At 44.5% G+C, this 27349-nt stretch overlaps 2 protein-coding genes across 2 annotated transcripts in view; one reads left to right on the forward strand and one right to left on the reverse strand.

Annotated features, from left to right (window-relative positions):
• Positions 1 to 2925: 2925 nt before the first annotated feature.
• RPL7 (ribosomal protein L7) lies at positions 2926 to 5748 on the reverse strand. The gene is made up of 7 exons (XM_010951347.3): positions 5594 to 5748; positions 4930 to 5056; positions 4496 to 4662; positions 3837 to 3974; positions 3608 to 3717; positions 3280 to 3489; positions 2926 to 2994 (listed from the first exon to the last, which is right to left on the reverse strand). The coding sequence occupies exons 1-6, from the start codon at positions 5605 to 5607 to the stop codon at positions 3281 to 3283; spliced, it is 765 nt and encodes a 254-aa protein (XP_010949649.1). The 5' UTR covers positions 5608 to 5748; the 3' UTR covers positions 2926 to 2994; position 3280.
• Positions 5749 to 6496: 748 nt separating this feature from the next.
• RDH10 (retinol dehydrogenase 10) overlaps positions 6497 to 27349 on the forward strand; it is a 28074-nt gene continuing 7221 nt past the window's right edge. Inside the window, exons 1-2 of the mRNA XM_010951359.3 lie at positions 6497 to 7581; positions 9192 to 9427. Of these exons, the coding sequence (XP_010949661.1) occupies positions 7293 to 7581; positions 9192 to 9427 (525 nt within the window). The 5' untranslated portion in view covers positions 6497 to 7292. The remainder of the gene's footprint in view (positions 7582 to 9191; positions 9428 to 27349) is intronic.

The raw sequence follows: 27349 nt of genomic DNA on the forward strand, positions 1-27349 counted from the left end.
GAACCTGAGATGGGGAATTATCCTGGATTATCTGGGTGGCCCAACATAAGCACAAGAGTCCATGTAAGAGGCAGGCAGGAGGATCAGAGCCAGAGAGATGATGGAAGGATGGAAGCAGAGATTACACTCTGAAGATGGACGAAGGGGCCACAAGCCAAGAAAACTTCTAGAAGCTGGAAAAGGCAAGGAAACAGATCATCCCCTGGAGCCTTCGAAAGGCAGGCAGGCCTGCTGACCCCTTAAGTTAGCCCAGTGAAACTGATTTTGAACTTCCGACCTCCAAAACTATTAGGAGTTTGTATTTTAAGTCATGTAGGTTTCTGGTAATTTGTTACAGCAGCAATAGGAAAACACTTAGCACCTACTGTGTTGTATGTCAGGTACTGGGTAGAAAAAAAAAGAACTGCCTTACAAAGTTTACTGCCCAAGAGAAGAGAGGCTCGTGTACGAGAGCAATGTTTTGGCTGGTTTGATACCAAATCTGTAAAGAAAGACAGCGGGGGGCCAGAAAGTTGTCAATCTCCCCTGGAAGTGGTCCCCAATGACACCTTAAGAGGCTGTGACATCTTAGACATCCTTGTAGCACTTGTGCTAAGTCTGTCTTGCCCATTAGACTTACACACGAAAGCAGGCTACCTGCATCTGTACACCCGTCTAAGTGCTCAAGTTACAGAGCAAACAGTATTTACTTAGCACTTTGGGCCAGGCACTGCCCTAAGCACTTCACATGACCTGACATATTTAATCTTTACTAAAACTCTATGAAATTAGGTACCATTATTTCCCCCATTTTGCTGATTAAGGAAACATGAAGAAATTTAAATGGCCCAAACTATTAAATGGAAGCTGGAAATGAATTCAAGCAGTTTGGCTCCAGAGCCAGCACTTACTCCTGCTTACCACAAAGTAACTTCAAAGGTAAGCCCAGACACCACTGAAGGCCAGTGAGTGCAACAGACAACTAAACTTGGAGACCAGGAGAGCTAAGGGGGAGACCTAGTAAGGATGGCAGATTTCCATTGGAGAGGTGGTTAGCCTTCTAGACCCTTGTAAAGTGACATCACTTTTAGGAGGTGAGTTCTTTAAGTAAAATAAGGTATTAAGTTGCATTTCAACAGGTTCACAAAATATTCTCATACCTATTTTTAGTTCTCACCATCCTGTGAAAGTAGATTATTCCACTTTACTCCCTAGGAATTTGACAGCCATTAATTGCCACCTGACAGCATGCTTTTTTACATTTATCCCCACTGCTTTAGAGCTCTCTACCCTAATCCCAGGTACCCCCCCCCCAACTCTTACATGTCCCCATCCTCTGGTTCTCTACGCCCATTTGGAAACTATGTGGACAAAGTTGAATTTCCAGGGCTGAAACCAAATGCCTGCAGAGGACACATACAGCCCGAACACTTGCTTCTTTATCCTATCTACACCTACAGAATCTTCTATCTATCACCAGCTTCAAGAACTCTACTTCTGGTGATTGAACGAATTAATGTGTCAATTCACAGACTGCAACAATTGTGTCACTTAATGTTGACAGTAGGGGAGACTGTGGGTGTTTGGGGACAGGGGAGTATATGGGAACGCTATAGTTTCCACTCAAAACTGTGCTTGAACCTTAAACTGCTCTAAAACCTAATTTAAAAAAACAGCATTGTTAAATACCACCATCATATATATAGAATGTCATTTCTATTACTTCCCCAAACCCTCCATTTAGTGCCTCCCCCACCCACACACGCCTAGGTAGTAGCACTATGCCACCTGTACAACATCATTACAGTAATCAGGTATTTTCTTCCAAGCCACTTCTACTTTTCAGGATACTGAGTGCACAAAAACTGGGGGCTGTACTCTGTATTTACCTACCAAAGCAGTAAAACAAAACAGGTCACTTCAAACTTAAGACTTTCAGGCTCCACCTAGAAGTTAATGTACAATTTTTTTTAATACACTGATCCAACTGTTTACCAAGACATTACATTTCTTGCAAAACACTGGCACACTCCTGTATACATGTTAACACTTTTACAAATAACTTTCTTGATTTCCCTCCAGGATTTGTTGACCCTAAACTCACTAATGCAGAGAAGCAGACTTTGAGACCCAAGAATTTAACAAATTCTTAAATATATTTGTTCAACAACTTTCAAATACTAAGAAGTAATGATCCTGGTGCAACAGTGTCAAGAGACGAGGGCATCTGCTTCCTACTGCATCATACCCTTGGCACAATGAAAGACAACCACAAATTTCACTGTTACCATATGTACTTCAGGTTACACTCTACACTTAAAACCTTCTGGTTTACTAGTCTAGGTGGGATCATCCATAAAAATATAGAGGAATGTTATTTATAAAATGCCAACTCTCCCTTTCAAGTTTTTGCTCACTAGTTTCATTAGGAATACTTTAGATGTTCCAAAAGAAATTGTATCCGTGGGCACAAATTTCATTTTTTTCCTTCATGATGTACACAATATGTAATGGAATTACTAAAAATTCACCTAAATGTGGGTAGACGATGCAAAACAAGAACATAAAAGTAAAATGCAGAAAGAAAATGATACACTTATAGGCTAATTTATAGGCAAGCCAAAGCCGGAGAAAATGGAATTTCAGCAACATAATTTTATTCACAAACTGAACCTTTATCACCTTACCTATAAATTATGCACAAAGGGCTGTGAAATTGGCTTTCTTAGAATCGACCCATTTTGGCCAACTCACAATTCAAAAGTGAAAAGTTAGGATCTTTTTGTACAGACAAGTCTTTAATAAACCCAAAGAATGGTTTTCATAAGACGCAAATTGGACCCTAAGTTTTGCATGCAACAAGCTGTTGATCTGCCTTAATTTTGTCACACCAAGATTTGCCACAATAGTTAAGGGACAGCAGAGAAAAGATATCAGTCACCAACATTTCAATTTGAAGGCAGTCACTGTTTATTAATTAACTGACCAGATTACAAAAATAATCATGGTAGATACCTGAAAAGAAAAAAAAAACCCATTAAAAGAAACACCTTAAAAACTAAGAATTAACATAAATCAGGAAGTTACAGAAGTACCAATTCAGTTTCCATCTTTAAGTAGGAAAAAAAATTTTTTTCTTCCTGCCACAAATGTCCCCAGGAGAAACCAAACCAACTGCGATCATAAAATGGTTGTTTTCTCCCTCTAAAATACTGCTTAGAACTCAACCAAACCCTTATTGGCATTTAAGGTACTTTACTCCAGTATTACGTGAACTTCTCTCAGGAGGCAGTTGCTCACCTTAGTTCATCCTTCTAATAAGCCTGTTGATCTGGTCTTCCCTGTTGCCAGCATCTCCACCTTCTACATAATGGGTGGTCTTTTTCTTCATTCCACCTCGTGGAGAAGACAATTTGAAGGGCCATAGGAAGTTGTTTGCTTCTTTGAAACGTTTGCCAACAGTATAGATCTCATGAATCAGATCCTCCATGCAGATGATGCCATATTTACCTGAGCATTTTCAAGATTATTAAAGTTATTAAATTTTTGGAGACTTAAAATCCTTTGACTGATAGGATAATTTTTATAATTAATAACAATAACTTTTCCCCAAAGAGGCAGAACCTACCAAGAGATCGAGCAATCAAAGCGTTATCTGTCAGGGCGATTCGCTTCTTCTTGATTTTGCCATAACCACGCTTGTAGATCAGTTCATTTACTGACTTCAGGTTTGGGTACCTAAACATGAAAAACAAGACATAGATGAGCAAACAAGACCAGCAAGGACTATCAAAACACCTAAAGTTCATTTTGCTAATGTAGCCAATTTACCAAACAGAAGTCAAAAGGATACCTACCCCCATGCAATATATGGTTCCACAATTCTCAGCATGTTAATTGAAGCCTTGTTGAGCTTGACAAACGTGCCATTGAAGATCTGACGGAGGCGAAGAAGCTGCAACACCTTTCGAACCTTTGGGCTCACGCCATTGATACTGCAGTGGAAAAAGACAAATTCGTTTAGCTTTTATCAGCATTTTTACTTATTAAAGAAGGAAACTAATCGTTGTAATTTTGGGCAACAGGAGTCTGACCGAACAGGAATCCTCTCCTGTTACTGAGACCAATTTTCCCTTTAGTTATATTCTATCACCTCTCCCAACTTGCCTCCCCTGTAAGTAAACTGTCTTCTGACACACACCTTTGACATTTAAAACTTTCCCTGACCCTCTTACTACTTCCTAGTATTATATACATCTGTTATAGCACTTCTAAGGCAACATTTTAACTACTTTTGAAGTTAATCCCCAGGACACTGAACTCAAGTGTTCAGAGAATGGAGAGGCTTTGGGCATAGGGCTTACAACCATGAAAGTAACTCCCCTTTGTTCTAGTTATTCCCAAAACATCTTTATTCCAATGTTTCAGAACCAAGGCCCCAACAAGCAATGCAAACTTTTGCTGGGATCGTGTAGCTTTCTCTTTAAAATCAGAATGCAGTAAAAACTGAACTCACCCTCTGATTCTGATGACAAATGCCAATTTGGGTTCTGCAGGTACGTAGAAGTTGCCGGCTTTCCTTGCCATCCTGGCCATTCGAATCTCGGTTCTGTACATCTGCCTGTATTCCTTATGATAGTGCTTAGCTTTTTCGTAGATTAGCTTCCTCCTCGCCTTTCGAAGCTGAAAACCACATCAGTTATTCACCTGCTTTTTAGCTCACAAACACAATTAGCAATACCACTTCTTTAAGAGAAAAACGCTTCCCTTGAAACTTGTTTTTCTCACCACAGTAAGCACTAACCTTCCGAGAGAGATACTACCTTCATTTGAAAAGGTTGTACTAAAACCAAGCCCACAGGTACAGCAGCTGAAGTAAACAAGTCTTGTTCAGAACACCCACCTCATTTCAACTACAGGGCCTCTTCTACGTCCCTTAAAATTACTTACCATCTTTTGGGCAAACTTCTTTCTCAGGCGCTTGATCTTAAGCTCTGCGAAATTCTTCCGCTTTTTCTTAAGGGTTTCTGGTACAGCAGGAACCTTCTTTTTCTTCTCTTTAGCAGGGACCACTTTCCTTAAACGAGTCAAAGATAATCACATTTTACCTACGATCAGTCCCGGGCTCCCACAACAAAAATATCAACAGCGAAGAGTACAGACTAAAAGACTGCTGCAACACACTCATCCCTAGACAATCAGCGAGTCTGAGTCTAAGAAGCTTAAGAGTCTCGAAAACAAAACCTCAACTACCACTCTGGTTCAAGCCTCCAGCTCCACATGCTGTAAGCAAACGCCCGATGGCAAGGACGCCTGGGGCAAATGCCAGCCAATTCAGGGGTTCTGAGCCTCCCTTAAAAGAAGGTGGACTGGACAACCGGCCGGTCCCGCACACACTCAACTCACACCGTGTTGCCGTATCTCCAAAGCCTTTGCCCCAAGGCCGCCTGAATTCCATCTTAACCTGGGACCACCACTAGTGTCACAAAACGTCACAAACACACAGATAAGTTGGCAAAAGTACTGGCTACAGTGGGAGCGGGGGAAAGTGCAACAAAAAGCCTCTGGTTTCAGGGATGGAGAAGGATTCTTCAGAAGACGAAGAGAAACTTACTCTGCACCCTCCATGGTTCCAGCCGGGAAAGAGGAAGTCGGCGCATGCGCGCTGCCCACTTAAAGACGGTTAGCGTGAAGCCCCATGACTTATAGGTGTCCCGGGATAAGCCAGAAAAGAACTCAGAACTGAGAACTAGCCTTGCAGATGCAGAATTAAGAACTGCCTGATTCAGCCTCTTACGATCAAGTTTCGGGTAAAATTTGTATCACAAAAAATGAGTACATTGGTTAGACTCTTTAATCAATATGATGAGAGCAAGAGTGCTGACGCCTTAACTATTCGGGGTCCTAATCCCTTGGCTGCGTTGACAGCGTAGGGCTCGAATTCTAGCCAGTGATATAGGCAAATAACACGCCGCTGGGGCGCGAACTACAAATCCCGGCATGCATCACTTTCCTTGCCAGCCTGTCGGAAGGGCAATTCTTGACCGGGGCTGTAGAGGACCACAGAGGTGGTAATTCCAGCCGGGGAAATTGAGAGCCTTTTGGCCCACGTCCCTACGGTTCTAAGTCGCTCCCGGATTTTGACCGCCTTCTCGGCTCTCTGCCAACCCTGGCCGTAGACCGGCACGCCCGTTGCCGCGCTGCCGAGGTCCTTCTCTTCGTTCCGCCAGCCTGCAGGGCTGTCTTCCGCAGCGCCTGATCGCATGCGGGGCCACCCAGAGATCCCTGGTTAACGAAAGCGACGAGACAGGGACAAACGAGGACCGGACGGCCGGACAAGGATGGCCGGGGCAATGCTGACCGTCCGGCCCGGCAGGCGGCGGCCGGGACACCCCACGGCGGGGGGCGTGAACCGCGAAGGGAGGTGCGAGAAGGCTGGAGGCTGCGGCCACGGCCATGTGAGAGGGGCTGCCCCGCCGCGGTTCGGCGGACGGCGGGCGGGCGGGGGGCTGGGCCGGGGGCGGGGTGCGCCCGGGGGCGGGGAGGGCCGAGCGGAGGGAGGGCCGATGCCGCCGCCGGCTCTTCCCGGTCGCGGGTTATATAGCGCGGAGTGTGGAGCCCGCTCAGAGGCGGCCGGGAGCGCTCCGACTTGCAAGCATCGCTGCGGAGCCCGGTGCCTGAGTGACAGCCTCGGGGAGTGCAGGGCACGGGGACACGAGACCCAGGAGGCAGCTGCAAGCCGTTGGGGAGCGCTCGCCGGCGCCGAGCGAGTCGCCCCTTCCTGGCGTTCCCGCTGCCCCGCACCCCACTCTCCCACCCTTTCGCAACTTGGGTCAAGTTGACAACTCCCGCGGCGGCCGGCCGGCCCGTGCCGTCTCCGCTGCGCGCCCCTCCCCCGGGGTGAAAGGGAGCCGCCGCGCCGGCTCCGGGGACGCTCGGGCGGCAGCGGCTTGACCATGAGAGCCGCGCGCGCCTCCTAAGTCGCGGCTGTCACCGCCGCTGCATTGGGACCAGCCAGACGGGCGGGCGCTCCCGGACGGGCGGGCGGCAGCCGGCAGGAGGCGCCGAGCCGGGCGGCTTCGCGGAGGGCACAGCCCGGGGCCACCGCGCCGAACCCGGGCGGGAGTGGCCCCGCGCAAGCAGAGAGCGGCGACGCGCACTCCAGCCCGGCGGGCACCTCGGGGGCGGGGGCGGGGCGCAGCCTGCTCATCCCGGCCGCTCTGACAAGCGACCCGGGGCCGGGAGCCCGGCTGCGCGGCGCGGGGTGGGCGCGGACGCGGGCGCTGGGCTCGTGCGGGGCCCCGGACGTCGCGATGAACATCGTGGTGGAGTTCTTCGTGGTCACTTTCAAAGTGCTCTGGGCGTTCGTCCTGGCCGCGGCGCGCTGGCTGGTGCGGCCCAAAGAGAAGAGCGTGGCGGGCCAGGTGTGCCTCATTACGGGCGCCGGCAGCGGCCTGGGCCGCCTCTTCGCGCTCGAGTTCGCCCGGCGCCGGGCGCTGCTGGTGCTCTGGGACATCAACACTCAGAGCAACGAGGAGACGGCGGGCATGGTGCGCCACATCTACCGCGACCTGGAGGCAGCGGACGCCGCGGCGCTGCGAGGTAACCGGACCTGCGCTCGAGCATTGTTGCGTCAAGCCTCTTCCCACCCCCGCGCCCTACCCCCAGAGGGCCTTGAAACCCCACTGTCATGGGCAGACCTGCTCTCGAAGAAGAGCATCCCCCCACCCCCAGGCGGTCTTCTGCGAGTGGAATTTGCCCCCTGATAAAGGAACATGATCACCTCTGTATTAGAAGGGAGAAAGTACGCCAAAGCCTTGCCTTAGCGGAGCTCCTGTCCTTTTGGGGACGACTGTGGGGTTTTCTAAGCCCTCTGAGGCTAAGCAAGTCCAGGGAACTTGTTACTACAGATCTGAATCCTAAAGAAATGCCTCAGTCTGGTTTGCGATGGAAAACTAGAGTCTTTGGGAAGTTGTTCTCAGACTCGACTGATGCATGTGTGTATGTCACTGCGGTCTCAACCTCCGAGATGAGGGCAGCATTGATGATTTCACTATAACTTTAGTCAGGAGGAAATAATTACATTGTTTCACCAGAGGTAAGTCAGTACTTTAGTTACATACTCGGACTGATTGAAAGGTACCCTGTCTCTTAAGGGAAAACGGTCGAAGGATTTAAGCCTTATTGTAAAATGTATTCCATGCTTGGGGTAACCTTAGGAAATCTGCATTTTTGTATATTTATTAACTAACCTAAATCTGACACTTTTTAAAGAAAAGGCCATAGTGGAGACCATAAGTAACCATAAGTATTGGTCCGGGAGATTTGATAGTGGCTCTTGATTTTTGACAATTTTTCATTTCCAGGGAAAACATTGAACTCTACCAGGAAGATTAGCTTGGGTACCACTCCACCCTCATATTGATCGTTTGTCACCAAAATGTTTGGCACCTGCCTTTTAAATCAGAAAATCAAAGGTCAAAAACGGTAGCAAATACAGATTTTTGTGCTCCCTGACAAGAAAGAAAGAACGGTATTCCAGGGAAGAGATTTGGATTTTTTTAATTGAGTTCTTATGTGGTAAAACTGCATATTTACCTGTAAACTTGATTTATGTGAGGGTGCTTCTTAGGGGAGTTTAGCTACTCCAGTTGGAATAAACCACTGTGACCCCCACTTTTTCATGAGAAACTTGAGGTTCATTTCTTGGCTTTGGATGAGTTCAGGTTATTAATTATAATTTTGATTTGTGAGCCTAGAGGTGAGTTTCCATTTTCAGAGTGCCTATACTAAAGAGTAAAGAGCCGGCTTCTGGCCACTGTTTCTCCCAAAAAAGAAGTGTGTAGCGTGTGTGTTTGGGAGGAGGGGGTGTTACTCTCTGGGCTGAGATCAGTTCATTCCAGGTGTCTTTAGCTCCAGGAAGCCAATCCCATGAGGTCTGACTTGTATTGGGCTTGTCACAATTACATGATTTTCCCCTAAGCAAAGTTATCCAGTAAATTACTGTAATTCCCAAAGACTTTTGGGGGAGGAAGGCAGCTGTAAGTTCAGTCATTGGCAAGCCTTAACTGTGTTAGAAATTTGAAGCTCACTGTAGTATTTTTGTTTTGTGTGATCTTTGTCCTCTTGACAGCCATGTGACTCACATTTTGCACTCCCTCCTCTTCTCTGTTCCATTTTTTTTTCTCCTTCATCTGGACTTCTGAGGACAGCTGGAAATGGTGAGGAAGAAATTCTGCCCCACTGTAACTTGCAGGTTTTTACCTACACCTGTGATGTGGGGAAAAGGGAGAATGTCTACCTGACAGCGGAAAAGGTCCGCAAGGAAGTTGGCGAGGTCTCGGTCCTGGTCAATAATGCCGGCGTGGTGTCTGGGCATCACCTTCTGGAATGTCCTGATGAGCTCATTGAGAGAACCATGATGGTCAATTGCCACGCACACTTCTGGGTAAATATAAACATCGTTGTTTTTATTACTGGGCCCTCCTCAGCAAAAAGGCTGGGAAGGAGTGAGACTTCAGTACCAGCCTGAAAGCCACCTGCACTCTTTCACCACAAAGCTTCCTTCTAATTCCCTATTCCCCCCCTGGTGAGTTGCAACATATGCCAGTTACTATTAAATTGTTGTTTTCTGCCACCAACCCCCCCCCCCCAGCCATTCAGTATTTCTAGAGAAGGTAGAGCACTGAACATTTTGAACTAGTTTGAAAGATTGCCATAAAAATAACAAGAGGGAGCATAAAACCCCGGATTTGTTTATTTTACTTTCTGTTGAGTTTGTAAAACATTGGTTGTTCTTATGAATTCCTATAGTCAGAGTTTAGGCTTCCAAATTACTGCTCAGCCACATTTCAGAAAGTGCCAAAGATTCTGAGATCAGCATTTGTGGTCCAGTGGGAGTGGTCAGGCCACCCTGGCAGTCGCTTAACATCCATTGATCATCCCTAGGGTCTGTGGCATTGTCTTGTTGGAGTGAATCTCAGAACTTTCTCAGCTTAGAAGATGCCGTCTCTTCCGAGAACAGAAGTCACCCTGATAGGACCACAGAGTCCCTGTATAGGGAGCAGGGGGATTGTAAGACCTGGGGAACCAGGGACTTGCACCATATCAGCGTCTCACCATCAGAGTTATTACATCATCTAAGTAGATGAGAGGGGAGGGCCCTCTGCTCTGTGGGCAGAACTGACCCCCGTTTTCCAGCAGAACTGATCTTCAGGAATGGTAGGTGCGACTATTTTCCCCTATAACTGTACACTCTTGACCCACTTTATGCTTTTCTTCCCCCTGTAGTAGTTCCCCGTTACTTTTGTAGGCAGGTGGGATCCAGGAAAGAAAGGGTAAGGAGATAACTTTTCTGTTGTTGTTTCCCTATAGGCGGGTTAGCCTTCTAACAGAGCACAACAAAGAACTGTTTCTCCTAAATAGGTCACATTAAACCTCATTAATTTTTTAGCAATTGCTTAAAAACTTAATCTGGCTTTAGAAGTACTTATTCAAATTTTGCTCCTTGAACAGCAAACCATTTCTCTGATCCTGGAAGAAGCTTATTTTTAATGTTTTATTTTCAAACACGAGCTTTATTCATTTCCAAAGCTCTAGAAATGAACGTATAAATGACATGAGCTAAACTCATATCTATGCTTTAAATGAGGAAGGAGGTTACTCAATGCAGTTCGGAGGACTTTGAGTGTGCTTGTGTGTGCGCACGCTTGCGTAGGTGTGTGTATATGTTGTGTGCAGTGGGGGTGGGGAAGAATAAAGTCCTTGCTGCTGTGGGGGCCACAGGAACCTGCAGCAAGTGACAAGGGGGTGGATCGGGTGAGGAAAGGCCAGCACAACTGAATAAACTTGGCAGTACAGTTTATCAAGAATCTTGTGTTAATACTTCTGAGTAAAACAAGCAGCTGCCATTGGAAATAAAAGGCATGTGTAAATTGCAGGTGGACTGTAGTTTTCATATTTAAAGACAAGTGAGGATGAGGCTGCCATAGAAACTCCAGCTAGGTATGAGCCGTAAACACCAGGGCTGGTTTTTTACCCCCAATAATCTTTGAGATGGTGCACGGTGTCCAGACTATGAACTTTCACCTACACAAAATACTCTGAAGTTTAACCATCCTGCCCACTTTCTCTGCATGATTATTTCTCTGAGTTGCACAGTTTCAAAAGTAACCAGATTTTTAAAGAAACCTCATACATTTTGCAATTAAATACTAGTAAGAAGAAAGCAGCTTCTCTATGCTAGACATCCTATAAAAAGAGCTAGTTTAGAGTGTGTTAATGTTAAGTACACAAAATCCATCGCCTCAGCTTGGAAAATGCACATTAGTTGATAGACATGTGATACACTTTCTAACCTAAGGAGAAAATTGAATCAAACTTTCAATAGACAAATTATTGTGGAACTGAATCTATATATAAAGGAGGAGCAGGCCACCTTCCCAGAGTCCTTACTTTGCTTTCAGATGTTGCTTAACTACACAATTTAGGGAGTTCTTGGAAGCCTTGACAGTAATGACGTCACTTCATATTAAAATATGGGAGGCTCCTGAATTCTCCAGCTGTTTTTCCCCTAAGCATCTGAACTTAAGAATTACAAAATTGAGTCAGAAAATTCATTTTAGAGTTGGAATTTCTGACTTCTTGCCAAGACCTATAAACCTTTTAAGAAGAGATCTAGCAACCAAAATTTAAAAAAAGACTTACTATAATTTTTACAGTGATTTTTTTGTGTGTGGGGGGATTGGGAGGGGGGGTGGTTTAAGTATAAGAACCACTGAGTTCGGCTTCCCTTCCAGTAGTCCTTTTAGGTGAAAATGTTCATGGTAACTGTCCAAAGATATATTGGCCTGTACTGTTTTCCTTCCAGAAAAAATAACCAGCGTGTCTTTTTACTGTATCTGGGAGGGGAAAAGAAGTTGCCCCATGCATTTTAAAGAGTGGATCAGCTGAGCAAAGACTTGTTCAGTCATTTGAACAGATCATCTCGAGCCAGACTTTCAAGGAGCAGTTGATGTCTGTTTTCATAACATAATCAACCATATGTTGATCCTCACCCAGAGTTAAAGTCATAGGCAGGAAACTAGAAACCACATGGACTTCACTGAAGAGCTGTGGGCGCTCCTGCTTCAAACCATTGGTCACACTCTCCCTGCCTGGAAGGCCCTCTTCTCTGGGCTGCAGACCTTGTGAGGCCTACCTCGAGTTGTTAATCCAAGCTTCTATCCCCACTCCAGTCCCTTTCTGGCATCTAGCCTGTCAGAGCGGCAAGGCTCCTTAGAGGTCATCTCTTCCGACCCCTTGTTTGCTGGCGAAGATGCAGTTAGATGACTCGTCTCTTCTTCCCATTGATCTCTCACAGCGTTTGCTATCATCCCCATCTTTTGTGCACAGTGTGTGCTCTTTGGTGTGACTTCTGCCACATTGTGCCCTGAAACGCCCAAGTAGATGGCAAGCGGTCTGCAGGCAGTTTGTTATGGACATCTATTTATTTTCCGCGGCCAGGACCAGAACTCACTCCTTGTCCCTCAGTAAATGTTTGATAATAGAGGCGAGGCTTCTGCTTAAATATTTAGAAGACAGCCTATTCAGAGACTGCGCACGTGGGTCTGGCTGCTGAAGTTTCAAGAGGTAAGCATTATGTCGGACTAATTCAAGCTGCGTATGATTGACAGGATCTCAGTGAGACGGGCTCACACTCGTTACTGTGTACATGTCCTTTTGTTTTCCTTCACGGCTTGTCCGTCCTCCCTGCCCCACCTCTGTGCTCATCCTCAGTGTTTTAACCCTGCTCATTGGTGTGAGGCTAGCGACTGTGCGAAGGCTGGTGTTGACAGACCAGTTTGAATCAGCTCAGTATGCATATGTGGTGACCACGTGTGTCTTCCAGTGGCTGAGCCTCTAGAAGAGGATTCCTGCTGCAGTTCCTTCCTTGCTGCTTCTTAACCTCGGACCTATTCCTAAACGCGTTAGAAGTCTTTGCCATCCTTGGCGTTATTCCGCACAGCCCTCCAGTCTGCTGTGACACGTCATCTGCCAGTGTTATCACCAGCAGCTCTCCTGGGCACCTTCTCTTGGTCACCAGTCAAGAAGTGATAGATGTGGGGCAGGTTCTAATCAGCATAATCAAGAACATGAGAATGTATGCAATACCGTGCACTTGAACTTTGGCATAAATCAGGAAAAAGAAAAAAAAAGAAAAAACCATCCACTTAGGCTCTCTCAGTATCTGGGTGAGATGCAAAAGCTTGAAACTAGCCCTCTGGTAGCCTTTGAAATATGGAAAGTTGGTCTTCATATAGGCACTGCCAACCCATGTTTCCCCCAAAACATTGCTGTTGCTTCACTTGTTATTTTTTAAGAGGAATCTTAAAACTTAGCTTGCCATTTCTAAAAGACAAAGTTTATCTATAGATCCTTTTTGACCAAAGCTGCATTTGGCCTTTATGTGTGAGCCGCACATTGATCCCTGATTAGCCAAAAGGGGGAAGCAAAAGCATTTAACTCCAAGCCTTTTGTGTTCTGAAGAAATTTTGTGTGGTAAAGGACTAAATCTGTCAAATAGCTAGTCGGTAATTTACTTCTATTGATATGATAGTCAGACAAGATAATTGGTAGTTAATTAATAGACCACTTAACTTAAAAGGTTTCACAGTTTTAAAATACTAATTACTGAATTAGGCATTTATCTATATCCAAATGTCTAAAGTCTATTTAGTTAAAATCCATCCAGGAAAAGTAAAAGCCCACCAGCTAGATCTGAGTAATGTAGCACTTAAAGACATTAGTGCTGTGGCTGTACCTAATAGCTCATGAATGGTCCCTAATCATTAATATTTTAAGTTCTTATGTGATTTACTTGTTTTTAATCTCAAATACTGTATTCCTCTGTTCTCCAGTTAGAGAAACCTAATTTTGTTCAAGGCTTCTTAGATTTAGAATTAAAAAAAAAATTTCTAGCGTATTCTTATAAAACTTTTTGGCTGATATTGCCTCTAAACTGTAATATTAAGAATTCTTAGACTAAATATTTTATAGAGTATTATTTTCCTGTCTTAGGATTAGCTACTAAAAACTTGGAATTCTTGGCATATTTTTAATTCTGTACTAGAGCTGGCTTTTGTTATTAAATAAATTCATAGGCTTACAAATCAAATGTTGAGCTTTAGAAACAAACTTTTTATGTCTTGAACTGACCTGTAAATTGACCTAAGATAAGCATACTTTATCTTATTAATTCTCATGGTCACAGTTAAAAACTGAGTTAAAACATCTCTTTTGTATGGATACCTGGAACTCAGTACACACCTAACAGGGTCATTTCATAGCCTTTTTTTCCTAACACAAAATAAGATCACATGCTCACTGAGCTTTGAGTTTCTATATTTGATACATTATATGCTGGACCCAAATCTGGTGCTATTAGAAGTCAGCATCTATGGCATGATAAACTGTCACTTTACATAAGTGGTGTGAGTGGGGAACCATTCTGTAAGTCTTCCCAACACCTTTGCTGTATGTTCTCATCTGGGTCTGGTTATCTCAATTGTTTAGAAAACATTGCCAAGGAACCAATGTCACATGAAAAAATAGCCGGGCTCCGCTAATGGCCAAATCCAACGTGCGGCCTGACGTTTCTGCAGAACGTAGGCCTGTTGACCATCTTTCTGAAACTCTAGCGCTCCAGCTCCCGCTATAAGCCCACTTTCTGTTGCTTCTATTCGTGTCTTCCCATTCCTCTTAGCCTCCCTACCTCCGAAAGGTGATGGCTTCTTTAGCACGGCGTGCTCAAACCTCTTCTCACTGTGCTCTTCTAGCTGGGTAATATGTTTATTTCAGAGGCTTTAACTGTGATTTCTAAGACAGTTCCCAAATTCACACAGCTGTCTTGGCTATTCCAAGCAGTCCCTAAAGTCAGCAAGTCTCAAAACTGGACTAACTCTTCTTTGCCTCTTTTGAGTTTCCTGGTATGGCCAGTACCAGGCTTGGAAACCTCAGCAGTATCTTTAATTCTCCATCCTGCACATTCGTGGGTCTTCGAATCCAGACTGTTGTGTTGGTGCCATGTGCTTCGACCCCCTCCTTCCTACTTCCTCCTGTGTGCTTCCATCACCTCTTGCCTGGACTCTGCAAAGGATCGCCCAACTTCTTTCCCCATTTCCAGCCTTTGCTCTCCAACCTAGTGTTGTCTAAGCAAACTGGAGTTTGCGATATGCCTGTTCAAAGACTATGTTCACCAGAACCTACCCGCAGCCCTTGCATGACCGTACTGTTCACAGCACAAAGTCCCGGCTCACCAGCATGGCAGCTGAGGCCTTCCAAAGCTGATTGTCACCTGCCTTCTAAGCTAATCACCCATTATATCCCTGGTGAACCCTGAACTCCAGCCGGGCTGGACACCTCACTGTCCGCTGGAGGGGCCCTGCACTCCCGGCTGTTCTGCCGTTTTGGTCCCGTCTTGCCAGGAGACCAAAGTTGAATAGTTCAGACGAAGTTATCGCTGCTCCCGAGGGAAAAAAATGAACACGTTCAAAATCTTTCCACGTTGACTAAATAGTATCTTTCTACATTAAGGGAACAGTCCTTGTAGAATAGTCTTGAATTCCTGCTTCAGGGAATGGCCTCTCTTGTTTGACTGAGTGTGTTTCTCTTGAGGCCTGGAGGCAAAGTTAGTGTTTGTTCTTCTCTCCCTGGTTATTTCTACTTCTAGGGCTGTATCCGTTATCAGCCCGAGTAGAAATTAATCTGTAGGGCCTGTCGGAGTGGAAGCATTCGTTAACCCCCGCTAATGCTAACACTGCTGGAAGAGGTTTTTCAGAATTAGCAAAGAGAGGGCGCGCAGCGGCGTCCTCGGCCGTTTGCTGCAGGCCTGGGTCCCTGCGGCCCCAAGGAGCCACAGACCCCACAGTTAAGTGCGTAACTGCTCACCATCTCCACTTGCTCTCTCCCTTGACATTTGTTTTTGCCCTAACCATTTTTCAGATTTTCAAGATCTTTGGCAAATTCTAGTAAATTGACTTTAGTGACTTGAACGTATCTAAGACGTGGCAATCGGAAAACTTTCAAGCAGTTTAATGACCTCACTTGGGAGGTAGAGTAACTTTCTTTAAGTAGGAACCACCCCCCTTTTCTTTAAACTTAAGGAATATTAGTAGCAGATTTAGCTCAAAGTTCTGTTCTAGTTCTTTCAGAAACTAAAAGCCTGTTTCAGTTGTGCTGAGTAGGCAGGTTGCCTCTGTCCGGTCCAGCTATGTGCCTAGGATAGGGCGACAGGTCTTGTTTGCTGGCCTGTTTTGGAGTGCTCAGCGAATAAGAAGGTTTCTGGCTGTGTTGTAGTTACAGCTACTGGACTTGGGAAAGTCCATTCCAGCCTTGGTTACTTACGTCCTACATACCTGGGATGTTTTTGGCCCCCCAGGTTGTACTATGCTGAAATTCCACTAGGGGGTGTGCTAGCAGGGTAGATTTGTATCTTATTTCCCTCTACACATACAATCGGTAATTTACCCAAGATAAAGGGCCTTTTGTAGCTAATCTTTGGAATATGGCAAACTCTGATAGTCCTTAAGAAATAGGAAACTGTTATTCCCTGCCTCAGTTGAATGGGTTAAATCCAATGTTTTGAGCCTGTAACTCCATGGATCCGATTAAAACGTGTTCATCTCTTTTGGTTTAAACAGTGATTTCTTATCTCAGAAGTTACTACGGTAGTTAGCTGTTTAAAGAACTAACCCCTTCTTATAGTTCTTTTAACAGACCTAAAAACCCCTTGTAGGCAGAGACCCCTTGTAAGCATAACCAGAAAATAACTTGGAGGAGGATGGAGTCGTCGTCTTTCTTTGAAAATGAACGGTAGGCAGGTAAAGCACACATCTGGTCCCTACAATAGGGCTGCCTCTGAGAAGCTCCCTGTGTTGTGACCTAAGCCTCTTAAGACACCATTGTTCAGAAAAAGGTTGTCAGAGCGTGGCTTTAGGATCTAATCTCGTTTACCCTGACGCACTTGGCCAGCCAGTTCCAGTCGCCTGGGCCTCTGGGTTCACACAGGCTTACGCCATCTCAGCACCGGTGGGGACGCCTTTCAGCAGAAGGAATACTTGAGCTTACCGAGCATGGCCCGTTCTTGAGTTTCTTCTTCTTTTTCACTTTATTTGTCAATTCCCTCAAAACTCTAAGTTCACACCTGTCAGGGGCCGTTTTCCTAAATGCTCTGAAACTAAAATTAAGTGAACCACGGGGGAAAAAATTGAATATCCTCTCATAATGATCATAAAACTTTCAACACTGCAGCAAATGCTGCTAGAATATTTAACAAGGAAGGGCAATTACTGCCGCAACCTTGAGTGCTGTCAAGTGAACCCAACTGACAAGCCACTTACAATGAATCTACATTTGGAAACAAAACATGACTTGGTCTGTGAAACTTTCAGAGATCACACAAAGGCGTGTGGAAGGTGGCAACGGTGTTGACATTGTGAACATTGACATTTTTTGGTTTGGGGAAACAACAGTGTTTCTCCGTCATTTGCTGCTTGCATAAAATGTGAATTTCTTGCCTTTCCTTCAAATGGCTTAGTACTGGATTTCTGAATATTAACACGGTTCAGCTTCTTAGTGTGATTCTAAACAATGGGGCTCAAAATAACACTTCCCAAATCAGGGTAACTGGGGAAATATTTGTGGTGTAACTTACGTAAGCACATGGGTATTTTGAGGACAAGTGAAACTTAAAATTCAAAGCCTGAATTTTCCCACCTGCAAACTGTAATTAACATACTGCCCCCTACTGATTTCTCAAGTATTTTTTAAAAAATGGGGCCAGTTCTACAATCTCTTGGGAAAGGGAAACATCGGGTATAATAAATGATTTTTAAGTAGTTCTCTGCTAACTTTTTGTATTTTTACATTTGCTGGACTCTTCTCTGACAAGCACTGTAATTTATATATTTTTGAAAATTATTTTCGGGGGGGAGTAGAGTAGTTAGGTTTATTTGTCTTTCAACGGGGGTACTGGGGATTGAACCCAGGACCTCATGCATGCTAAGCACTCACTCTACCACTAAGCTATGCCCTCCCCCTGTAATTTATATTTTTAAATGGTTTTCTGCTCCCAGTAGAACAAGACTAAAGACGAGGATTAGAGAAGAGGTGTTACTGTAAAGTGTCTGGTTTCCCAGCATCATCCAGGATTCTGGAGGTGGGGGCAGGAAGCCGAAGCAGAAGCTTAGCTCTGTGTTTGTAAGACTGCTTTTGCCGGAAGTGTGGGCTGGGGCTGCGTGGAGGGCAGGGAGGCCTGGGAGCCGTACATAGTAAGAACAAGGAATTGCAGGAACTTAAGAAACACACAACCAAAAATAGACAGCACTTATAACCAAAACAGCCTATAAATACATGCTTAATTAGCCTTGGTTGCATTTACTGTACTTTTATATAGCATTTAAATTTTACAAAGTCCCTTCATGTGCTCCTCATAGCGACTGTGGATTAAGTAGAGCCATTATGCCCATTTTTATGGATGAGGAAACAAACCCAGAGAGGTTGTGGGACTTGCCTAAGGTCACCACTGGGGAAGGAAGAAGCTAGGAGCCGACGCTCCACCTAGGGCCTTAGTTTGGAAGCTCTGCAAACACTTACCTGGGCTCCTTGTCCAAAGCTCCTGGAAGGTTTTCCTGAGTCACGTATGCTTTTGCCCTGCAGTATAATGTAAGAATCCACCTTCAAATGTTGATTTTTTTTTTATTAGCATGGTTAGTTTAGCAATGACTGACTAACCCTAGCTTAATATCCCCAGAAAATTTGCTCCATGAATTACACAAGCATGTGAAATTCTGAAGAACCAATATCATGCTTGAGTTTTATTACCAAAACCGGATTCATGTGTTTTTTTTCTGTGCCTTTTCTGTAAATTTCCATGGTGTGTAGCTGAGGTGGTTACTTCATTGAGAAGAATGTGGTATATCCTTGGTCACTGAGCTTCCTTCTCCTCCTGGTTTGCATGTCAACACTGACAGACTGGACATAAACAACAGTGAATCACAGAGGCTCTTGCACAAGGACTGGCTGAACAAAGTTCTACAAATACTTGATACCAAAATGTCAGTAACAAGGTGGTCTTAGTTTAGGTTTTTGTTTGTTTGTTTAAAGCTTATCTCCTGGAAGATGTAAAACCTTTATTCTCTATTCTGTTATGTAATCAACTTATGGGATCAGGAGTCCGGATAGCTCCACATTGAGCTTTGCTTTGGAAATGCTAATCACGGATTCTTAAAAACTGCCTGTGCGGTTTTGGCCGAGCATCTGACTTTTAAAGGGCTCCTATTTTCCTATGTGGGGTTTTCTCACAGGCTTACCAAAGCATGAAAGCTTCAGAAAGGTAAATGTGGAAAACGAAAAAGGTGAATGCTTAGGCTGAAAGGGTCTGAATTCCTTGTCTTGAAAGCTGAGCCTTCAAAGCCTCTGTGGATAAGGGGAGAGGATTTTAAAGTCATCTGGGTCTCTTGTTTTTGAGAGCTTGTCCTAATGGGGATGGGGCTCTCTTAGTCCATCTGGGCGGCTGTCACAGAACACCAGGAATGGATGGGGTGAATTATAAACAACAGGAATTTATTTCTCACAATTCGGAGGCTGGAAGTCCAAGATCAAGGCTCCAGGAGACGTGGTATCTGGTGACAACCCGCTTCCTGGTTCATAGACAGCTGTCTTTGCTGTGACCTCACATGGTGGGAGGGGTGTCTTTGCTGTGACCTCACATGGTGGGAGGGGTGAGGGAGCTCTCTGGGGTCTCTTTTATGAGGGCACTAATCCCATTCATGAGGGCTCCACCCTTATGACCTAATCACCTCCCAAAGGCCTTCCTGACAACATCACGTTGGGTGTTAGGTTTCAACAGGAATTTTGGAGGAACGCAAACACCCAGACCACAGCAGAGGAGCCTGCCAGTACTAAAAATGGGTCCCAGGCAACTGTACATATGGCTGTAAACTCCCATAGTTGTCCTTACTAAGCTCCCAGGGCTCCTGACATCAGTTTGAACTGGCCTTTATCTGATGAACATTGTTGGAGGAAGGATGTGGGGGATGGAGAATGGGGCCTCTCGACCCCTGATACTCTGGTTCAAAGCACACAGGTGGCACAGAAGGTCGAGAAATTCGTCTGCCTATTTTGCTGAATTTCTAGAGAAATTGATCTGAAGCCACTTAAGGTTTGGAGTAGACAGTTCTGGCTCATGCTAGAACCTCAGCCTGCGTTCAGTCCAGAGCAGCAGCACTAGCATCACCCCACCCCTCACCCCCGCCCAAGGCTGCACATGAGAAAAGCAAACTCTCAGGCCCCCTCCCCAACCTAATGGATCAGAGTCTGCATTTGATTCAGATCCCAGGTGATCATGCACATCAAAGTTTGAGGAGGAACTGCCCTTGAGTATTTAACTTTCCTTCCCACTTTCTCAATATTAATATTCTCTCTCTGTGTCTTTTTTTTTTTTTCCCTTGAACTAATCAGCCCTTTAGGAATGTTGTAGGCTAGCAATGCCAGACCATGCCCTCTGGGGTCCACCTTTGTTTAGGTTTATTTTTTTGATTTGGCTTCCAGGCCATTATTTACAAAGAAGAGTCCAGGTGCCCCCCTGCCCCCTGTTCCCCTTGGATGCTGTGCCCAGGATGGCGTTTCCAAAGCCATGAGTATCATGGCTCAAAGTCCAGGCCACGCATTGGAGAGCTTTGTTCTTTCTGCCCAGGACCAAACTGGCTGTCCGGAAATGAGTTGCAGGAGAGCAGAGACTTTGCCTTTGTGCAGCCCCTCCTCTGCTCCTGGCCCCCACCGTTACTGGCATTATTTCCTTTCAATGATGTTAATGTTAACTTAGTAGCAGAGTGGTGGTTTGTAGGTATTAACATGTAAACTAAAAGTGATGGACTGCTGAGCCCATATTTGTGATTTTTTTTTTAAAGCCTAGAATGTCTTCCAAAGCTAGAAAATGTCATTATAATATGAGAATTAAAGCTTGGAGAAGTCATCACTGGACTATATGGAACTTGATTTGCAATGTGCATGTTCCTTCTAAAGAGTGGTTCTCTTAGGGGCTGTTTCCTGCTCAGGGACATTTGGCCACATCCGAAGACATTTTTCCCTTGTCAAAACCAGTGGGGCTGTTCCTGGCATCTAGTGGATTGAAGCCGTGGATGTTGCTAAACATCCTGCAATGCCCAGCACAGCCCTCCCGCAGCATAAAGTGATCCAGCACAAAATGGCAGTGGCGCTGGGGGCAGACACTCTGTTCTAGAACACCAGCTCTCATACATGGCTGCACGTTGGAGTCACCTGGGGAGTGTTGTCCCCCAGTGCTCGATCCCCTCCCAAATATAAGTGGCGGTTGTGCCTGGGCATTAAAACTAGAACCTCCCCCAATGAGTCCAGTGTGTAGCACAGTTTGAGAACTCATTGCTAGAAAAGGCGGCTTTTACAGTCCTTAAAATTTCTTTAAGAGGTTCGCAAAGATTTTTTTTTTCTTTTACTACTGCCTAACAATACAGATACCTCGAAGACCCTCACAAAGAGTGCATGAGTTCTGAGTTGTTACAGCACACGTCTAAGAATAAAATACGTTTTCAGGAGTAACCTCTTGATTGCATTTATCTTTCATTTAGGTAAAGATTTCGTTTTCTATAAAGACTCCATAGTGAGCAAACTAGAAAGCAGAGAAGAATTTGAACTCCTTGCATGTATGAAGTACAGGAGATGATGGGAGGTGATCATGGTGACATTGCTGGGCTGCGGTGTTGGAGTTGGGGGCAGGGGGGTGGTCCTGCCACTTCAGATGCCCTCAGCCGTGGCTGAACCCCCGTGCACGTGGTCATGCCTTGTGGAAGTGGTTACCAGTCACTGGAGCAGAACCGAAGCCTCTGCCCTTTGTAAGATCTGTCTTTATTACAGTTTCAGGGATGTGACTTGAGTTTGGGGCAAAGCAAAGGGATGAATGACAACCTGTTGCTTAACAGACTATTTGGCTGCAATTTTGTGGGTTATTTCAATATTCTGTGAAGAGTTATTAAATAGGAGAAGGGGCCCAAGCTAGAGAGCGCTCAGGGAATGCTCCTTTGATCACTGAGGACTCAGCCAGGGGGAGAGGCAGGGAAACCAGCATTTGAGAACCAGTGTTCAGCAATTCATTGTTTCTTTGAACACACAGATCTCCTGTGGACTCAAGTAAAACACAGAAAAACGATGATTGCTTCGCAGATAATTTGTAATTTTTTTGATGTGTAGGAGGCATGGCTTCAAGTTACATTATTTTAAAAGGCACAGCCATGACAACATATAAATGTTTAATGAATAGATATTTTTGCTGCTCACCAGATGCCGGCAGCCGCACTAATGGAGTTGATACCTCACTGAGTCATTTATGAGAGTCTTAGGCGAGTAATACCTCAGTGTTACGACTTGTATATTGAATGCGTGGTAGGAATCAAAGAAAGAATAATTGGATGTGAGTCGTCATAACATTTTTGAGCTAAGAAACCTTGGAGACCTCCTTTCTGTCCCACAAATGAGTTATGTCAAGAGAAGTCAAGTAACAAGGAAGGTTAAGTGATTGACAGTCAGTACCAGGTGGGTTCCTGGACTCCAAAGGCCAGTGTATTTTCCAGACAGATGGAGTTTTAAGTCTCCTCCTTTCTGGTATTTCTGCACAGCAAACTCTAAAGTGTAAGGGAGTGTTGATATCTGAGTCGCTGCCTCGGGGTAGATTCATCCCATGTTTTAACAGTGGGAAGGCAAGTTAATGAAGCATTTATTTTTGCTGAATAACTAATGGTGTCATCATCTAGGTGTTCATTTGAAAAGCCTAGCTCTTTTATTAGCTTCTTGGTTGCAGGGCAACTGTAGGAGTGTTCTTGTGCATGTGTGTTAAGTATTAACTGCTGATGCCTCTAAATGTTGAACTAATGCCTGTGGCCTCAAAATAACAGAAAGGACAGGAAATGGAACATAGGTATGAATTGGGTGATTATGACGTATTCTTTAGTCTTTCTGCTATAGCTAAAGAGGACATTTTGTGTCAAGCTGATGGAGATTTCGATGAACACTTTAAGTCTGAGAGTCATTCCAGGCGTCAGTATCTTGGGGCTTTGTTGCACAATTCGTCAAGAGACCTTTCTGTCTCTACAAACACTCAAATAGGGGGAAAAAAGGTGTCATTGAATTGCACGAATCTCAGAATTTGTGCTGTCAACTAAAACTAAAGTATTGAAAGTCGGTATATTGCTAGCAAATACAGATTTTGGTTTTACTTCCTAACTGAAGATAATTTTGTAATGAAAAATTTCAAGTTACACCCTCTACGGTCAAAGTGAATTATCTAAAGTTTCGTGGTCAGTATGTGGCCTAAGCAGATACCTGTAAATCTGCTGGATCAAGAATATTGATTTAGCCATGTGTCTCTTTTCCCAGTTTAGTTTGGGGGTAGGTCACCACTTTTTAATCTTTGAACACATCAGTGATTTATCCTATTAAATAGCCTTTTAAACCCAGTTTACCATAGTTTCAGCGCTTTCAATAGTTTGTACCATTGAATCGTAGTTTTCCAGGCACGGTGACTGAATCTTCAGAGAAGAGTGCCACCAGATGTCATTTTAGCCTTGTAAATAAGCAGCCTGTTCCCCTTGTGATTTGATAAAGATAAATTACTCTAGTAGCAACCCAAGCAGAAGCAGCAAACACCAAGGAGAGTTGTTGAAGCATTTGGAGGGGTACTGTGAGGATGTCCAGGTAAATGTACTCCGTTCAGTGGAGTCTTGACCGTACTTTTTCCAAATTGTATATATTGCTGTTATTTGTAGATTCTGCAAACCCTCAGGCTTACATCAGAAAACTGCACTATATATGTGCCGGTGATGTTAACCCTTTTCACACTATAACGTGATTTTTGGTCCTCTTTAGAAATGAAAGTTTTCTTGGACATTCAAATGAGAGAGAAACACTTCAAAATGACTCTTTTAGAAAGACGCCTTTCCTTGAATTGACCACAGTCATGCAAATGCACAAAAATTGAGTATGAGGCCTTTTCCTATGGTGAGGAATTAACTTTGGTTTTCCCTTGGTCTCCATTAACCTTGAATTGCGTGCAAATACGGAAAACGTATTCTGAGTGTCTTACCTACACCTTTAAAATGTCATCCGTCTCGAAATTTCAAAAGTCAGACTTTGCCGGATCCCACATTTCTTCACATGCTCCTTTGTTTAACTTTAGGTTAATTTGTCCTGACAGTGCAGCTGCAGGCTCCGCATTGCAGTCTGTCATTAAGAGCAGCAAGAATGATCTGGAGGGTTGGAACTGTTAGGAGTTAATTTGGCGTAAACCTAACATTCAAAGATTTCTCAAGATATGACATGTCATGTCTCTGTCCAGTCACACTTCTGTTTAAGAAGTTCTTGTTTATATTATAAATATGACCTTTACAGTTATCTTTCAAAGTGCCCAGTGCTTTGAAGAGGAACCCTGAGGAGCTATGGAGATATTAAACTCACAAAGCATGTTTCATAGGAATGTCAGTGTCCATTTGAGTGTCTTTTTTTTTTTCTCCTTCTTTTTAGCCACATAGCAACCCTGTCAGCTGGTGGCAGATTGTGGTATTAGAGTCTTGTGATAGAATTAATCCCAGGTAATCAAAGGTCCATCATCACACTTTTTAGCCAGAGTCCATTATTAAAAGTGTTTTCTCCTCTGCAGATAAAATAATCCCTTGGTTCCTTCCCACTCTAGATTCTCTCACCGAACATACGAATTGGCATTGTGTTGGTTACTGACTTTGAGACCCACCTCAGAGCAAGTCAGCCTACTTTCCTAATGATGAACGAGGTGCCCTCCTCTGTTTCTTAGACATTTGACTGTGAGGACATAGTGATGGAGTGCAGTCCTCTGATGGAGGCTAAGCGTCTGGCTAACCTTGCCAGCCACCAGTGGGACCAGCTAAGTCTAGTGACCCATCAGACGTACTTCCTCTAGAGATCCCTCTACTGGGTGGCAATTCCCTATCTAGATGCTTCGTCCTTACAGTGATGAGGTGGCCTAACGGCCCTGGTGCTCCGCGGGGTTTCCGAGTTGCCCCTCTCAGAACCCCCATTGGCAGCACCTGCGCCCACTTACACTTAAGCCGTTCGGGGGTTCGCCACAGATCTGCTCTATGTGTTCTTGTAACGACTCTGAGACAAAGTTAGAGATCACGAACCTGAGCTTGAACTGACTGGTGTCATGGCAACTGGCACTTCACCTTTGGCTGGTCCCGGTCCCATACGCGCTGCAATATTTGTGCACATTAATAATTCATCACAAAGTGCCAGGTTTCTTTGTGCTGTCAAACTGTGTCAAGGACGGAATAGGCTGTGCTATCTCAGATGTCACCTACCAGACTGCGGAGGGCAAGAGGAATTAGAAAAGAAACCTCGTCGGGTTACTTGGGAACGTTCCCGAGAACGCATGCCTTCTTGCCACACGTTTGTAGCATTTTTCTCGGAAAGTAAGGAATAGACTTGGTGTTGATCAAAGTTTATTTGGTAACGTGCCCCCGACTCAAGGCAGGCGTTTGGTTGTGGAAAGGACGCATGAGCGGTAATCGGTCGCCTCCACTCAGGCGGCAAAGGAAATGATTAACAGCCGTAGTGCTCGGTCACGTGCATCGGGCTCCGGCGTGAGCCCTGCAGACTCGGGTTTAAAAAGAAACCTGAGCCGCCCCGGTGTGAATGCTCTTCCCCCGGCTTGCCTTCGCCCGGCACCCAGTAGGAGCTGTGTGGCCAACACCAGCTTTGGAAGACAATCAGTCTGAGTTCCGTGGCCACCCGGCCCCTGAGATGGCTTGCTTACCTCCCCTCCCAGTTTCCTCAGCACCTTGTTTGTTGTTCCCGACACTGTTCGTAGTTGTAGTGATTGTAGTATTGTAAGTGGCGAGACTTTCTAAATAAAGAACGTAGGCCTTTTTCTTGGAAGGTAGAAAATACAGACACGCTGGATTTCATTTACACAAAAGGCCAAATTCATCCCTGATTAGAGAGAGAAATTACATTTTATAAGAAACTTTGACCTGCCACTACCTTTTCTTTTTTTAAATCAACCCCTCTCTCCCTCTGAAAAGAAGCCTCATATTAAAACAAACAAACCTGTGTCACACTTTACTGGCTACCTAAAGTGAAGCGTATTTCCCTGGAAAACATGTTTACAGTCTACCACTGGAAAAGACTTTAGTAACATAGCCATATTTGGATTCTTTTTTCTCTTTTTCTTTTTTCCTTTTTCCTTTAAATGCAAAACCAGTAGCTTCAATGTCCTTCCAAAGTGCTCTGCGGGAGGAAGCAGCACTAAGTCGCATCGTTTAGAATCTGCAGCCATAGCGCCCTGCTCTTAAGAGAGAGAAACTAGGACAGCTTCATATTCGAGGTGCTGACTTAACACAGGTGCTAGTGAGACTGAATCCTGCTGAGGGACAGGAATGGGACCTGCTTCCAGTTTACCCATCATTGTTTGGCCAGATCATAATACAGTGCCTGCACGTAGTAGATGTTCAAGAAATACTTGTTGAATGAATAAGTTAAGTCTGCTGGAGCAGAAGTGGACTTTAATCAGTTTCAGAACCTTGCAGCAAATTGAACTTAAAAACAGTTAGGAACTTGCTAATCTTCTATCACCTACCTTTATATGTGCTGGGGATCTGGATGAGCCATTTAACACCTGCAGGCATCCACATGGAACGTGAATATGGAGAAGTCATTAGAGCCAGTGACTTGGCGTCTGCGTTTCTGGTGGGGGCTCACCACCAGGTCGTGCTCGCGTGGACACTGGCCCTGAAAGAGCACGGTCAGAGATTCGGGTCTGTAAGCTCACCCAGTGGCACATCCTTGCTGACATTATATGTGTGTGTGTAAGTACTTAGGATTTAATATTGAATCCTTCTACTTACTTAACTTAAAAATAGGACCTTCATCCTAAATCCATCCCTCTCTTCCAAGACTTGGCAAACTTTTAATACTTAGAAGATCTCTGGATAACATCAAGACTAAATTTTGTACTTTTTAGCCAATCTAGGAACAATTAATTATAATCAAGTACTTAAAAGAAGATTTACAGGTATAATTACTTAAGGTTGTGTTGTCTGGTTTAGATTAGAATAGATAAGCTTCTTTGTGATGTTACTTTATTGTAATTCTGCAATATAATGTCCATATATAAGCTATAAAGCCTAAAGTGTCCAGGTCCTATGGACTGAAAAAAAATCAGAATACTACAAAACATAATTATATGTTACAGTGAATGATACTGATTATATGTCTTAAGGAAATATAGACAAAATCAAGGTGAATGGAATAATATTAGATAAAGGCTTAA

This window comes from Camelus bactrianus, chromosome 29 (genome assembly GCF_048773025.1).
Source record: "Camelus bactrianus isolate YW-2024 breed Bactrian camel chromosome 29, ASM4877302v1, whole genome shotgun sequence".
Lineage (NCBI taxonomy): Eukaryota > Metazoa > Chordata > Mammalia > Artiodactyla > Camelidae > Camelus > Camelus bactrianus.